General features: G+C 47.5%; 1 protein-coding gene across 1 annotated transcript in view; it reads right to left on the bottom strand.

The window, feature by feature from the left end:
* The window catches only part of LOC121276073 (collagen alpha-6(VI) chain-like), a 229,249-nt gene extending 213,093 nt beyond the window's left edge, over positions 1-16,156 (bottom strand). Inside the window, exon 1 of the mRNA XM_041184013.1 lies at positions 15,595-16,156. Within this exon, the coding sequence (XP_041039947.1) occupies positions 15,595-16,156 (562 nt within the window). The remainder of the gene's footprint in view (positions 1-15,594) is intronic.
* Between the last annotated feature and the right edge of the window lie 1,000 nt (positions 16,157-17,156).

Below are 17,156 nucleotides of genomic sequence, written 5' to 3'. Positions count from 1 at the left end.
TCCTGGCCTACCTGCCAACCTTAAGGTTGGACGGGCAGGGCCTTTAATTGTTTTAATGATCCTGTAAATGGCCTCAATTGGCCATTGACAAATCGGCAGGCGCACAGCTAATTTGGCTGTGCCCCCGCCTTCCTGAAAATTTAAGTGGGGCGGGATGATGTTGGGGGTTCCGCCCGACATCATCCCACGTCATTTTATGTGTCGACAAGCAGGCCCCGCACCCTGCTCACCGACAGCAAAATTCTGCCCCTGGAGTTTAGAAGAATGAAAGGTGATCTCATTGAAACATATAAATATCTTAAAGGGCTTAACAGGGTAGACACTGTGAAAGTTTTCCCCTGGCTGGGGAATCTAGAACATGGGGCAAAAGTCTCAAAATAAGTGATCGGCCAGTTAGGACTGAGATGAGAAATTTCTTCAGTCAAAGGCTGTAAAACTTTGGAATTCTCTACCCGAGAGAGCTGTGGATGTTCAGTCACTAAGTACATTCAAGACAGAGCTTGATACATTTTTGAGTATTAAGGGAACTGGGGATGGTGCAGTAAATACTGTTGAGGTAAAAGATCAGCCATGGTCTTGTTCAATGGCAGGCCAGGCTAGAAGAATCAAATGGCCTAATCCAGCTCCTATTTGTTATGTTCTTATGTTGATAAAGCCAGCAGAGCTCCAGGCTGTCTGCCTAATGCCATCTTCAGGATGCCCAAGGAGTTTTGCTTTAGGTCTCTTAAATTCCATTTGTGAGATCTCAATGCCAAATGGGTGTCCAGCAGCAGCTCACGGATTTTCAGAGGGTGGGAAATCAGCATTCATGTAAGAACAAATAACACCAACCAGCACAGCTCATTTCTCCCACTTTACTCACTTGCATCCAACCTCCAACAATCTTCCAATTCCTCCAATAGCAGCACTTAAGAAATCCTCCAATAAGTAGCATTTCACCCACTCTTATCCACTCTGGACCAAGCCTCTTCCTTCCCCCAACCCCACACTGAGCAGCATTGTTGGACCCACTAACCTCACATCCATTCCATAAGGTGGAATTTTAATTCTGCCTTTATATACCACTGTTCAACCCTTGTCTCCTCACTGACCAGCATTTTGTTCTGTCCCCAGTACTCAGCAATACTTCCTGCGCTAAGAAGCATTTCAGATTCACACTTGTCCCCATATGCTGAGTAACTTTTCACCCCTACCCTGTATACACAGAATTTTGGCCCTTGTCAAGCGACTCAAGGCCAACAGTGTTGCCTACCCTGCTGCTACATTGCAACTCAAAATCTCCTGCAACACCGGACAGCTGATCAACTCCCAGTGTACAGCATTTCAGTTCTGGCTACCATTGAGCTCAACATCACTCCATACCCTGCCACTGACCAGCATTTCAGGCCAGGTTTTGCTAACCTACTGAGCAAGGACATAATCCTTGGTATCTACATTTACGTCCATTCTTCTCCACCATATTCCCACTTTCCTCCACCGTCTCTTTCACCATTTCTCTTTCAACTTTTCAAACCCCCATTATCATCTACCTCCTCCCATCTTTCATCACCCATCTCCACCACTCTGTTTCCCCAATTCTTCCCCACCTTCTCTCCATGCTCCACTTTTCTCCATCTTTCCTTTCCTCTCCCCTTTTTTCTGCACATTTCCTTCCAAATTAACCCCCACCCCCTTAATGATTATATCCTCTCCTGATCATTTTCTCTGCCTTTCACTCTCATCTTCAACTCTCCCCTCTCACTTCCCCTCCAACTTTCTCCTTCGATCCCACACCTTGGCTGGAATTTTACAATCCTCTGCAGTCAGGATGGCAAATAGGTGGAGAGGCTTGTAAAATTGAGTGCCAGGACGGCAGCACTGTGCCTATCTGCTTTACCCTTGCTGGTATTTTTTACCCATGGCAGGGTAGATATTGGGCAGCCTACTTGCCCGTGGGCCAGTTGAGGCCTGTAAGTGCAATTACATGGTCAAGTGTCTAGCCCACTAGGTAACACTCAGAGTACTGGTGGCTGGGCTTAGGTAAAGTGTCTACTTTGAGGGAAACCTGTGCCCTTTGAAGGATTCCCCCGCAAGGGTATTCCAACCCCTGGGTTTCCTCTCCACCAAACCCTGTTGATCCTGTTCTCTTAACCCCCTCTCCTAACCCCTTCACCAGAGAGCTGTCAGTCTGGTCTCAATGAAACTCTGAACTTACCTTAAAGTCCGGCTCCATGCTGCTCCTCTCCTTCGGGACTCACTGTTATCCCAGCAAAAGCCACCACAACCATGAGATTGGCCAGCAGCTCTCAGAGGCAGGACATCCTCTCGGATGGGGGTGGGAGTTCCGCCTTGAGCCAATTAAAAGGCCCAACAGTTGTTAAATGGCTGTGAAGTGAGCCAGCTAGGTGGAGGCGGGCTTACCCTCAACTTTTACAATAGGGGGAAGAGACCCTGCCCACAACCTAAAATTCCAGCACCAAGCTTTTCATCCCCCACTCCCAGCCCTTTCTTCTTTTAACCTCCCCAAATTTCTTCTCTCTCTGCTTCCTGCCCTTCCCTCTACTGTCTCCCATCCTCTCCTCCACCCTCTCTTTTTCTTTTCTTTCAGATCTCCTCACCTTCCCAATTTGCTACTCTCATTTCCTTCATCTTTTCCTCTCCACCCTGCATTTTCCAATCCCTGCTCTGTCCCCTACCCACTTCATTACTTCTCCAGCTCCTTAAGTGATATCACCTGGGGGTGAGGGGAACAAACTCATGCAAAGGGAAACCTCTGGAAAGAGTGAAGCATTATGTTAGTTCACAGCCGCTCTGGTAATTCACACTATCTACTTTAAGGGCTCTGATAGTTTGATGCGACTGTTGAATTAAAGCGACAATGCACCTCATTGTCATGAATGCTGCATTCATTTGGAATGAAACGGAGGTGAGTGATGAATGGCTTTACCACTCAAATTCCTTTACCATTGTGTTCTCACTCAGGAAAGGGAAATGTCCTACGTGAGCAGCACTAGAGAAATGTAACTGCTGGGAGGAAGCCACTATTAAGGCTAGTAGCAATTTTGATTGGTAAGGACAATACCGTTCTCCACGTAAAAGTGGAATGCAAGTCTTCAACAAACAATTTGTTAATCATATAATCCCAGCTACCTCCAGCAGGTGAAAGGTCAGGAAGATATAATAATTCTCATAATGTTATTAAAATTTATTGTAAAATAGTGGTATCTATATCTATGTGTGTGTGTGTGTGTGTGTGTGTCTGTGTGTGTGTGTGACTTAATTGGATTAAAGGCAGCTGGTCTGGAGGCTTCGATGTTGTAGCAGATGAGCTAGGTTTGAAATGTTAAATAGGTAAACATAGGTGTCAAGGGAACGTTTGCATTTTTAAATTAACCACACTAGATTGTTTTCAAAAAAGGGAGTGAAATATGTCATCTAGCCAGGTGAAGTTCAGAAACAGTGTGTGTATTTTTCCCAGATGACTGGTAAAACTTATGAGAGATTTTATTATCAGAAAGGTAAAGTCCAAAGACATAGGGTAGCATTTTCCGTTTGTCGGGCGGGCGGGCCCGACCCAATCGCAGGCGGGTGCAGAGCCGATTGCTGCCGGCAAACCAGGCTTCGCCACCATTTTGCGCAGATGGGCCTATTAAAGCCCGCCCAGCGCATTTCACACTCCCATGGAGAGTGGGATTTTCAAATTTGCAGCTGGCGTGTACAGACCGCCAGTTCCAATGGGGAACCAGCAGTCTGTATAAAGAAAGGCCAGGCAGCCTCCTTTGGGCTGATGACCATGGCCAGCTACAGGTGCTCCGGAGGAGGGCAAGCCAGAGGAGGGCAGGCTGCAGGGTAGGCCAGGGGAGGGGGGCGGGGGGGGTGGGGGGGGGCAATGTGCCCCTCGCTTCTCTCTGATACCTGCCTTGCTGCCCTTCTCGAGGAGGTGGCAGAGCATCGAGAGGTCCTGTTTCCTGGGGATGGGAGGAGGAGGGTCCCCCACGTCATGAAGCGGGCCTGGCAGGAGGTGGCGGAGGTGATCAGCCCCCAAGATGCTGTCCAGCGAACAGGGACACATTGCCGCAAGCGCTTCAATGATGTGTTGCGCACTGGAAAGGTGAGTACCATGTCAGCCTTGGTCATTTAACCCAGCAGGTAGCCTTAGCCTTTGAGGCCCCGTCCACGTCTTAGTGTCATTACTGCATTGGGCATTTGGTGCATGCTGGGTGGACAAACAGATAGTCACCATGCTTACATCAGCCTTAGTGGTTTAGGAGAAGATGGGTTCTCCCTGCAGCATATGTTGGTGTTTGTCGCATTTGAGTAGTCTTGGGGCAACCTGCAGGGGAGGCAGCTAGACACATACTCAGAACTCCAACACATATCTTATTGACGGTGATGAGATGTTAGAAGGGGAGTCTCAAGGTGTTGTGGCCAAGAGCCATCCGCTGGCCTCGGCGCCACACCTAGTGGCGCCTCCTTGCCATGGGCGCTAAGACCCGTGTGTTATTCAAAGTGATGACACTGAATGTGTCCAAGGTGGCCATTGGGGGAGGGGGTTGGGAGCAGCCGTGCTATCTTCTGGGGACTGATCACTAGTAGTGTGGACAGCAGCCGCTGGAGGCCTCAGATGGGCCACTGTGGTTGGGGTGAGGCGTGCGCGTGCAGAGTACATGAGCGATCAGCCCCTATAAATACTCTTCTATGTTCTGCAGGTGAAAAAACTGACCACAACACCCAAGAGCGTTTGCGCACTGGTAGTGGCCAGGCCATGCTGCACACACTGACTCATTTTGAAGAACAGGCCATGGAGCTGGGATTAAGCCAAGCAGCCAGGTTGGCAGGTGTTGGCGAGGCTGGGGTCCAGCAGCCAGGTATTTGAGGCCCACAATCCCATCCACTCTGTCTTCCCACCATCCAAAGCACTGATGGTTGCTGCAATCGTTAATGCAGCAACACTGCTCATTCACAGACTGATACAGTCAGACGTGTGGGTCATACACAAAGGTCCCTCGGCCCCTTGAGGATGTGCATCTCTAGCACCTTCCCAAGTCGCCTTATCTCATTTGTGACCACTATCCCCATGGCCTAACATGCCATGGCATCGCTGCTGCATAGCCAAATACTTATTGCATGTTAGGAGGGTTTGAACCTCACTACCCTTTCAGCCAGTGTGTCCCACATTACTCTGTCCAAAATGTCCTCAGCACCTCACCTGTCAACCTCATGGCACTCAACTTAAATAAATGCCACCATGTTAGTCATCCCTGTGCCAAGGGGAAATGTTGCCTTCTGTCCACCTGTTCTATGCCCCTCATAATGGTATGAAGGTCAATAACGTGACCTTTCAATCTCCTGTGCTCCATGGCAGATGTCACAAGTGTTTGCAATGTTTCCTCATCACTCCAACTCTCCAGCCAGCTTGCATCCAGGTCAGGAACCTCTGCACTCTCCCCACTCCAATTCCATCCCTCCCATGGAGTGCAGGTCACAACTGAACGCAGAAGTGTAGCTGTGGCCTCGACAGCGTTTTCTGCACTTGCAACATGATCTCCCTTTTCCTACATTCTCTTCCTCGGCTAATAAAGGCAAGTCTGGCTTTGACCTTGTCAAACGTCTTATGTTCCTGTTCTGCTACCTTAACGGGTCTGCCCAGCAAGGTCCCTGTAATCGTCCTTACTTTCCACAGTCCTACCATTTCTCCTGTATTCCCGTACCTTGCTTGTCTTGCCCAACGGCTTAACCTCACACTTATCCACACAACATTCCGTGTGGCATTGCTTAGCCTATCTGACCAGCCTGTCTGTATGCCGTGCAATGTTTGGGTCTCCATTTGACTATCTACTACCCCACCAATGTACGCCTCCTTAAGTTCTTGAAGGTTGAGTGCATTATGAGCTTGGAGGTGGGGGGGAGGGATGAATTGTGACTGAACTGAACGCTAACTGATCCACTGTCCTTGTTGTTAATTTCAGCATCACCATCACATGGCCACGAGGAGGACATCCAGAGTCCCCCTTCCACACCTGAGAGGCGTCAATTGGCACGAGCGTCACATCATTTCAGTGAGCCAAGCACCAGCACAGCAACTACCACATCGGTGGGGAATATAACGTCGGCTAGTGTCCCAGAGCACAGTGGTGAGGGCACTTCATAATCGCTGGAGGAGTTGGCATGGACAGAGAATGCCAATGGCGCCAGCAGCCGGACGACTGCAGGGAACAGGCACATGCTGAGCTGGGCCGTGATGATGTGCCCCTGAAGATGTCAGCCATGTAGCCGCTGCAGGACAAGCGTCCGGGTGCGCGGAAGCATCTGGCAGGGTTGCATGAGAGTGTGCTTCACTTGGTCCCTGTGATGGAGGAATCCAGTCAGGGTGTCAGTGAAGGCATGAACCTCATGTCAGAGCGCCAGGCTTCCTCCATTGAGAGGTTGGCGACTCTCATGGAAAGGGGCTTCCAACAGATTGATCATCATCTGATTGGACTACGTTCTGACCTGCAAGCCCTCACAGTGCTAATGGCCAGAGGTGGTCATTGGCAATGTGGGAGATATTCTGGGCACCAAGTGTCACCGCTCGGTGCCCATCCATCTGTAGTGGGCAGGGAGGTCCAATGTGACCTCATGCCGGCACAGCAGCTGCCTATCGTCACTGCGAGCTCCTCTCAGGGCGCTCCAGATGAGGGCAGCAGCTCCTTCATCTCTCTGCCAGTGACCATTGCATCCATTGAGGCGGCGACAACTGGGGAAGTGCCAGTTCTGGAACTGGCCACTCCCTCCCAGGCGGGGCCATCACAGGCTCCACGGGCCAGAGGACGTCCGCCAAGGTCATCGAGGCCAACAGGACAGCAGAGTCAGCAGGCTGTCTCACGAGCCACTCCGAGCGATGGGGCGGCACCTAGACATAGCACCCGCAAACAAAAGCATAACACACGTTAGGCACTCCATGGGTTTCTCACTGGTGCTTTTCTGTTGGCCCTAGATTAGGGAATTTATTTTTGTGAACGTGGAGCAACGTTTTGTAACGTTTTTGGTGGCACCAGCTGATGGATGGCAATAAAGTCCACACTCGTGACCATGGCTGAGGGTGTCTCCTTTGTGTTACATTTGTCTGTTTCACAGACATTTCAGGAGTGTTGGGTGGACATTGATGTTAATGTACTAAGCCCTTAGTTGCAGCTGATGAAGTGGAAGATGTAGCACTTAAGTGCCGCGTATGAATGCACCAGGCAATGCTGGTCCTGCCAATCCATTTGTGTGGAGCTTGTTGAAAGTTTGTTGGATTAATGTGCCCTGGATGGCCCTGCCTCCTTGGTGTAGTAGCGTATCGGCGTGCTGCCCCTCATCATTGCCCTGTGCTTCCTCATCCTCTGAGCCACTGCTGGATTCATCGTGTGCAGCTGCATCCACTTCATCGTCAACTGCGTCCCCCCTTTCCAGTGCAAGATTGTGCAGAGCGCAGCATGCTATCACTCTTACAGAGACACGATATGGGGCGTACTGGAGTACGCCCCCTGAGCAATCCAAGCATCGGAAGCGCTTCTTGAGAAGACCAATGGCTCTCTCCGCCACAGCCCTTGTGGAGACGTGGCTCCTATTGTACCACTGCTCAGTTTCTGTTCTTGAATAGTGGAGAGGCGTCATGAGCCACCTTCTGAGGAGATAGTCCTTGTCACCCACCAGCTAACCATCCAGCTGAGCTGGAGCACTGAAGAGCCCCGGCACCTGGCAGTGTCTGAGGATGTAGGTGTCGTGGGAGCTGCCTGGGTACCTTACAGAGACTTGCAGAATCTGCATCCTGTGATCACACACTATCTGCACATTCATGGAGTGGAAGCCCTTCCTGTTGACAAAGGCACCGGGCTCACCTGCTAGTGCCTTGATGTCCACATATGTGCAGTCTATAGCACCCTGGACACAGGGGAAGCCAGCAATGGCTCGCTGTGCCTGACTTGCCTGGTCGCAGCGGAAGTGGATGAAGGTCAATACCCGTCTGAACAGGACATCTGTAACTTGCTTGACACAAGTGTGGACAGCTGATTGGGAGACACCACAAAGATCACTCACTGAGTCCTGGAAGGAGCCAGATGCATAGAAGTTGAGGGCAACTGTGACCTTCAGAGCTGCTGACATGGGGTGTCCACCCACACAGTTAGGAGATATCTCAGGGCCAATCATCTGACAGATGTAGTTGACTGTTTCTCTTAACAGTTGGAGCCTCCTTCGGCACTGCATCTCAGTCATATTGAGGTAGCTGCTTCGCCGCCTGTGTACCCTGGCAGCAGAATAGTGGCATCTTCTGTGGCCCCTTCCACCTTGGACAACCTCTTGGACCTGCACCCCTTGTGCCTGCGCCTGGCCTCCCAAAGGTGGCTCCACCTCCTTATTCTATCCCTCCCTTCGCCCTCGGAGCAGCTGCCTCCAGTGGAGATGTCAGAACCCATACCCAGGTTAAATGGAGGCCTCCTGAAAGCTGCAGGCCCGATAAAGATTCCTGACTGCAGAGTGCTGAGCTGAAGCTTCAAAGTACAGAGAAAGCTGCTGGAAATTGATCTGAACAGCTACCGATCACACAGGCAAGTTTAAAACACTTGCTGCAATAAATACTTCACATAAATCATTGAAAACTCCACTGAGCTCACATATCCCGCCCGTAGATGAGTTTTGTTAAAAAGTCACTTACCCGCCTGCCCGTTGCGCCCGTGCGCCAAGCCGAAGATCGCATAGGTGCCTCAAAATCGGCGTCGGTTGATGAGTTACGGGCCTTACCAAGCCCTTTAATTAATGGCGGCCGCGCATCGCTGTTCATCGCGCGCCCGCCCAGCTAAATATCGCAATGGTGTGTGGTGACATCAGGACGCTCGCCCGACAGCAGCACGTGCCATTTTAAGCGCTGACATGTGGGGCCCGCCACCCACAAAATTCTGCCCTTAGCGAAACAATGGGAATTTGCATTCAAAGGGGAAAATGTGTATAAAGGAGCGACGTTTGTGCATAACGGTTGGCATTTTAAGATCTAACAAGTGTGAAAAGCCTTAAGCATCTATGCCTCAAGCTGCTCTCTTCAAAGAATTGAATTTTAAGAAAACTCATTTTGAATTCGACTGGTTCAGGATATTGTGTGTCACCTTGCCTGGTCTTTATAATCTATGTGTCTTACTGTTGCCTTAATGAAAGTGTAACTGGGAGTCAGATTAAGTAAGGGACTTAGAAGTTATCATAGTAATAATTTGTAGACATATGTATGTGTTTTAAAATCATTTCTCTTATTAATAAATGTTTAATCTAGTTTTGTAAAAAAAAACCTGTAACACTTGGTGGTCTTATTACTACTGAATTCAAGGCACGCATCTCAAAATTTATACAAATTGCAGAACAAGTTGTTTTAAGTTTCCTTTGGGGATTTGAATGACTCAGCATTTACCATCAGCTGTGCATAACATAGTTGGGGGCTCTTTGTAGGGTAGATTTGAAATTCCTTGGTTTGGAGTTGGTTAATCTTGAGGTTATGAGTACGAGAAGTACTTTGAATTCAGGAGTTGGTGTGAGGTTTGTTGAAGTGGTGAGGCTACAATTTAGCGTTGGCAGTTGCTCAGACTTGCCTGGGAGTTCAAGTTATAACTTTGGCTGTTTATAAAAGATAACTAAAGTTAAGTTAATGGAATTGGCGGATAAATTATAATTAGTGTTACCTGTAGGGGTGAAGAAAGCAGATATAATTGAAGGTATAGCACAGCATTTAAAATTGGAAATGATACCTGACACTAAGTCACAGCTGGAGAGAGTGAGACTTCAGTTAGAAATGAAGAGGTTTGAATTTGAACAAGTAAAGGGACTGAGAAAACTTGAATTGGAGACAAACGCAAAGGAAAAAGAATTGAAAATTTAAAAACGGGAACTAGAGGCAGCAGAAAAAGAAAGGGAATGGGAGAGATTATTTCATAAAGAAGTGGAAATGTGAAAACTTGATTTCCAGAGCGAAAAGTTAGCAATGGAAGAGAGAATGAAGTAAAGAGACAGGGAATTTCGGCTTAAAAAGTGGTATTTTAAAAGGAGGCATCAGATGCTGAGGAGATTTCTGATGATGAAAAAATCTTTAACCTAAAACCCAGTGGGGAGATGTTTAAATTTGTTTGAGCTCTTCTAAAGTTTGAGGAAAGAAATGTGGAGGCATTCTATATTTCATATGAGAATATAGCTAAACAAATCAAATGGCCACAGGAAAACTGGACATTGTTGTTACAATCCAGATTCATGGGTAAAGCACATGAGGTTTATGCTTCACTGTCAGAAGAAATGTCAGTGAACTATGATGTGGTTAAAAAAAAAAGGCTATTTTGAGTGCATATGAGTTGGTTTCTGAGGCATTCAGACAGAAATTTAGGAATATGAGAAAACCGCCTAGGCAAATTTACATTGACATTGAAAGAGTAAAACGAAGTAATTTTCACTGGTGCATTAAAGATAGAAATAACATATGCAGCTCTTAGAGAGGTAATTCTTTTGAAAGAATTTAAAGATCCAATTCCTTTGGTAGTGACAACTCATGTGGAGGAACAGAGGGTTTAAACGGTAAGACAAGCAGCAGAGACAGCTAATGATTATGAATTAGTTCATAGAGCTGAATCTTTTTTTGTCACTCTTTTAAATCTGAAAAGGACAGAAAATAGGAAAGTGAAAGGGAGGTGGGTAGTCAGGTAAGAGGAGTAGGTGGAAATTTGCAGGAAGATTTTTCTCAGAATAAAAGGAAAGGTGCTGAAGGTAGAAGTGACATTTGAAAATTAAGGTGCTTTCATTGTAATAAAGTAGGGCATATGAAATCTGTGTGCTGGAAATTGCAGGGAAAATATGTTGGAATTATAGGCAGAAAAGCTCTGGAAGTAAAAGTACTGTGGGTTCTGAGGTTCAGGCACAGAAAAAAACAATGGCTTGTGTGCAGGTAAAACAGAGAAAATCAGAATAGGTAAAAGAGTGTGAATGTGTTCACAATTTACCCAAGGCAATTCAGAGTAGAAGGTTGTAGAAATGTTTAAAGATATTGTGTGTGAAGGGAAAGTCTTTTCATATGTTCAAGGTGGAGTTGGTAAAGATGTTAAAATTCTAAGAGACACAGAGGCTAGTCAATTCCTAATGTTGTGGGATAGTGACATTTGTTGTTCAGAGGGAATATTGCAGGAAGAGTTGATAGCAAGTAGGGTTCATGGAGATGCTAAACCTATCCCATTGTGGAAGGTAAATTTCAAGAGTAAGTGAAAAACAGGTGAAGTGATTGTTGGATTAGTGGAAAAATTGTCCATTACAGGGGTTCAATTTATGCTGGGTGATGATATAGCTGATCACTGATATGGGTGATGCCTATGCTGGTTGAACAGCATGTAGATGTGTTTTCAAAAGAAGTGTTGCAGAGGGAATATCCAGGATTGTTTCCAGATTGTGTGATAATGAGTTCACAGACTCATAGGTTGAAACAAGAAGAACAGGAAGTTCAAAGGCAGGGAGAAGGTGTGGAAATCTAATTAAATAACATTGTGTTTGATAAGGTTGTTCAGGAAGAAAGACTGGAAGACAATTCAGCTGAAATGCTAAAAATCAAGGAGATTAGTGAAGTTACAGAAAAAGGATTTGCAAATAAAACATTTATTTCAGACAGCTTACTCAGAAGCAGAGGCAAAATATAATCCAGAATGTTACTACCATAAGGGTAATGCTTTAATGAGAAAATGGAGGCCTTGTCATGTTTCAGCAAATGAAAGCTGGAGGGAGGTGCATCAGATTATACGGCTATTTGGATATAGAAATGAGATTTTAGGATAGCTCATGAAATTCCAACTGGGTGATATTTGGGAATTAGAAAGACACCGGCGAAGATACAAAAAGTTTAAAAAGTTGCTACGGCTTTTCAAAGGCTGCAAATCATGGCCAGTGGAAGGGCTCCCCAGAGCACTGCTGGTGAGCAGGCCAGGCAGGAGGGTAGGGCAGGGGGGGGGGCACTGTGCCCCTCATTTTTCGGATGATTGCCTTGCTGTCCTCCTCGAGGAGATGGCAGCACAGCAGGAGGTGCTCGTACCCCAGGACAGGAGGAGGAGCTCCCCCTCCCCACCACACACATGACCAAACATGTTTGGGAGGAGGTAGTGGAGGCGGTGAGCTCCAGTGACGTGGTGCAATGCACCTGGATCCAGCGTCGCAAACGCTTCAACACCCTGTTGCGCTCAGGAAGGGTGAGGACAATGTTGGCATTGGTCACTTAACCCAACAGGTAGGCTTTCCCCCTGGCCATCCCCCCCCCCCACCCCCCCAATTCTGAGTGTAGTGACTGCATTGAATCATTGACGGCATGTGTCCTTCACTGGGTGGGCCAGCAGATATTGCCCATGCTGAGGTCACCCTGAGAGGGTGGTGATGAGATGGGCTTTGCCCCCACAGCATGTGGTACACTGTGACCCATATTACTGTTCTGGGGCAACCTGGAGGAGCTGCACCTAGGCACAGTGCTGGAACCCCAGGGCATGTCAAAGTCAGGGTGATGACATGCTGGGAGGGGAGCTTCAAGGTGGTGTGGCACCAATCGATTTGCTGTCCTCTGCACTCCACATGCTTGCGCCTCCTTGCTATGGAAGGTTAGGCCGTGTGGTGCCTAATGTGATGTAGGCAGCATTTGGCCAATGGGGTGGGGTTGGGCGGGGAGTGATGGGGTGGGGGAACAGGGCTAGCACCTTTGTGTGAGTGCTCAGCAGCAGCGGGGTGAGGAGGTACTGGAGCCCTGACATGTCCCACTCTGGTTGGAATGGGCCATCTGCGACGAGAGTCCAGGTACAAGTCGCACTAATCAATGCTCTTCCCACCTTTTCAGGAGAAGAAAGCACATAATGTCGCCAAGCGAGTAAGAACTGGCGGCAGCCCGGCACAGTTGGCAATTCTCAGCTGCTTCGAGCAGGAGGCCCTAGATCTGGAGAGGCACTATGCGCCCATGTCTACCGATGTCGATGAGGCTGGGGTGCCACGGGCAGGTATGTATGCCCAGCAGTGAGGTCACCATTGTTCTCCCAACAGCCATGGCACTGCTGAATGTTCATTGATTGAAGTATGCAATATGGCTTGACCATTGCTTATGGAAGGATGAGCGCATAATGATGTAGGGGACAGGGATGCACATTGACATTGTCTCCACATTAACTGAACCAATGTCCTTGTTCTTCATTTCAGCATCAGTGGAGCAGAGCCAGGAGGAGGAGCAGCAGAGGCCCCCTCTCACACCGGAGGGTCCTGAAGTCTCACCGACATCACACCATCTCTCCCAAGCAGGCACCAGTGCAGACACTAGCACCTCGGTGGGAATTAGTGTCCCAGGGCACAGTGGTGAAGGCACTTCACAGTCACTGAAGGAGCTGGCAGAGACAGAGAGTGCCCATGGTGCCAATGGTTGGAGGGCTGCAGGAGACCAGGCACATGCTCAGTTGATGCCTGATGATGTGCCTACGGAGTCATCCACCATGCAGCAAATGCAGGAAATGCAGTCAATTGTGTGGGAGCAGCTGGTGGAGATACATGAGGCTATGCTTGGCTTGGTGTCCATGGTGGAGGAGTCTACGTGGACTATTGCCGAAGCAATGAGCCTCATTGCCGGGCGCCAGGCTTCCTCCATGGAGAGAGTGGTGACTCTCATGGAGAGGCTCCTCCAGGAGACCCATCAGGCTTCCTGGGGATGTGCTTGGACCAGCAAGCCCTCGCATTGGCATTGACCTCAGCTAGTCCAATTAAGGGTGTCAGGTAGACTCTTGAAGCTGGAGACAATCAGAAGTCCTCCAATTTGAGAGGGACAGCAGGCTACAGAACATGTTAAGAAACTAAGAGCACCCTACATGAAGGCACCCTCTCACTAACGATTTAAAAATTCGAATAAAAAACAGAACAAGCCGCTAGGCCACTAGTGTTGGTGTGTGGGGGATGGAGGGAATTCCTCTACTGGGTGCCCATTGGCTGCACAACCACCCATGTAGGCAGGGAGGGTCTGTAGACCTGCCTGGTATCCTGGTCTCCAGCTTCCTTCTACTGTGTCGGTAAATGAAAAAATCCCAATTGGTCTCCATTAACAGCCCTTATCAGGTCTATAATAGAAACAGAAAGTGCTGGAAAAGCTCACTAGGTCATGCCACAACTGTGGAGAAAGAAAACAGAGTTAAAGTTTTGAGCCAAAGAACTCTAGAGATTCAACTCATTCAACTCAAAATATTGGGTGGGATTTTCTGGCCCCACCCACTGGTGGGATCTTCCAGTCCCGCCGAAGTCAATAGATTTTTGGCTGGCTCACCACATTTGCCACATCAGGACTGCCACATCGGGGCTGGAAATTTCCAGCCATTAACCCTGTTTCTTTCTCCACAGGTACTGACCGGCCGGCTGAGGTTTTCCAGCACTTCCTGTTTTAATTTCAGCTTTCGAGCATCTGCAACATTTTGCTTTTACCTTGATAAGACTAATTGGCTGTCGACCTTGTGGGGACAGGTAGCTCTGCCGGGCCCCGAACCCACCTCCTTTAAAATGGCCGGCACTGGGAATGGTGTTGGAAAGCTGGGATGCTAGCCAGCACTGGTATTTTCGGGTCCCACCCACCTCCAGTGTGACTTCAGTGCGATCAGAAAATTCTGCCACAAACTTATTGCTTGGTTTCACTGGGCAGAAATTTATGTTCTCCTGCCTGTGGGATGGTCTTCCCGCTCAGTGCCCACTCATCCCAACATCTCTGCAATTGTCACTGGGGCAGGCCTGCCCACCCTTGTTCCAATTGGGTCCCTTAAGTGGCCAATTACTGACCACTTAATGGCCGTTTCCTGCCCAGCCTCAATTGTCAGGCTGGCAGGAGGAGTACGGGGTATGGGGGAAGCTCAAAAATAAATCAGGTTCGGGCTTGGGCGGGAAGGTGGGGGGGGAAACTCCTTCATCAGTAATGCCCTTTTAATATTAGGAATTGCCCCCTTAAGGTCCAGCAACCATAGGACCTCCATCCCCCACCCCTCCACTGGGCTGTCCACCAACACCCTAATCCCCTTCTACCCATCACCCCAGGCCTCCCCTACCCTCCCCGCCCTGACACCCCAAAACAGGCTGGCAGCTCTAAGGTGGGGCTTCCTCCTGGGTGAGGGGCAGAAGTCTGGTCTCCAACCAATTGATGCTTTTTAGAGTGTGAAATCATTGTGGGACAGGCAGTGGAAGGGAAACCCCACCATCCTAAAAACCCTGGCCACTGACTGATTATTACATACTTGGAGAGAGGCTATGAAAATTGTTAAAACTGATTCATTATTAGAAGTCTACCTCAAATAAATAGCTTAGACTTGCCTGACCCTTTGTACGTTTGCACAAATATACTGTAGTGGATTGGGGCAGTTGTCATGTGAACTCACAAGAAAAACTTGATGATAATCAGTAAGTGGTGGAGACAGGTTTTCACGCCATTAAAGTATTTCAGTGGCAAAGCCTTCAAAATAACTTATTTTGTAATAAAGGACCATGTCAATGGATTACAATGTCCCTCACAATGAGACTAAATCAAAACAAGAGAAAAGCCTCCCACTTCTAGAACAAATCCTGATCTGAAGATAAAAAGAGATTGCACATTACCTGGTGGTGCTTTGATTTCCTCCACCACACTTGTTTTCTGTGTTATTGCTTTGATTGTAGTGGACAGTGCTTTGGCAGACTGCAGAAGTTCATTAAAGTCATTGACCTGTACTACAAATTGACTGGTTGGAAGAAAGGCCATTGTTATCAGATCCGCTCGGGCTCCCGTCCCTATGCCAACAGAAATAACTTGCACATTATCACTTTTTAAAGCTTTGGCAGCTGTTCGAACATCATCTTGTGATCTGGCAGCAGTAATTATGATTGCAAACTGGGGAACACCATCATCCTTTCGACTTCCAGCAGATCGTGTGAAGAATTCTTTGTGTAAAAAATTCATGGCACGCCCTGTTCTCAGTGCTGCTCCACCCTTGAAGGCATACTTACTTTGTAAATAATTCATCACCTCCGCTTTTGTCTGAAACTTATTCAGTAAGAATTCAGTGCGTGCATCCCCACTGAACTGAGCAAGTCCAATTCTGTAGCTTTTCGCTTCAACATTTAGCTTATCAACAATCTCTAAAATTAATTTCCGTACATGCTGAAATCCTGCTCGTCCCATATTTCGAGATCCATCGACCAGAAATACAACATCAGAATAAGATTCAGGTTTACCTGTGAATTTAAAATAGCAAAGAATGAGTGTATGTAGAGAGTTTCTCTTGTTAACAGAATTATTAATATAAAAAAATGAAAGGCATTACCTGGGTATTACACTCCTATTTTTTAATGAAGTGATTAGACTGAAATGTTTCAAAATAAGGAAACTACTTTTAATTCGCTTGCCAAGCAAACAAAAATGCCCAGACCTGGTTAACCTGATGCTTTAACATACTGTCCATTCCCAGTTCCAGTTTGAATAAAGCCCAGACTAGAATGAAATCTTCACTGTCTATTAAATGCAAGGCTTCTACCTGAAATGATTTTGGAAATTCAACCCAGTAGACCAAAACCAAACAAAAATCCTTAAATTGAGAGCAACTAGAAATTTCACTGAATAGGTTAACAGGATTAAAACAAAAAATAAAAAATACCAGGAAAAACTCAGCAGGTCTGGCAGCATCGGCAAAGAAGAGTACAGTTGATGTTTCGAGTCCTCACGACCCTTCAACAGAACTAAGTAAAAATAGGAGAGGGGTGAAATATGAGCTGGTTTAAGAGGGGGTGGGGGGGGGCTGTGGAGAAGGGGGGTGGGCGGGTGGTTGTTGGGACAACGAGCAAGCAGTGATAGGAGGAGATAACCAAAAGATGTCACAGAAAAAAGAACAAAGAGGTGTTGAAGGTGGTGATATCATCTAAACAAATGTGCTAATTAAGAGGATAAGCAAGGTATACATAGCTCAAGTGGGGGCGGGGTGAAATAAGACTAAAAGGGCATAAAAGGTACAGATTTAAAAATAATTGAAATGGGTGAAAAAAAATCTATATAAATTATTGGAAAAAACAAAAAGGAGGGTGAAGAAACGGAAAGGGTGTGGAAATAGAGGAGGGAGTTCAGGATCTAAAATTGTTGAACTCAATATTCAGTCTGGAAGGTTGTAAAGTCGGAAGATGAGGTGCTG

This window comes from Carcharodon carcharias, chromosome 3 (genome assembly GCF_017639515.1).
Source record: "Carcharodon carcharias isolate sCarCar2 chromosome 3, sCarCar2.pri, whole genome shotgun sequence".
NCBI classification, from domain to species: domain Eukaryota; kingdom Metazoa; phylum Chordata; class Chondrichthyes; order Lamniformes; family Lamnidae; genus Carcharodon; species Carcharodon carcharias.
Note: the sequence above shows the minus strand (reverse complement) of the source record. Positions and strands in the feature narration are given on the sequence as shown.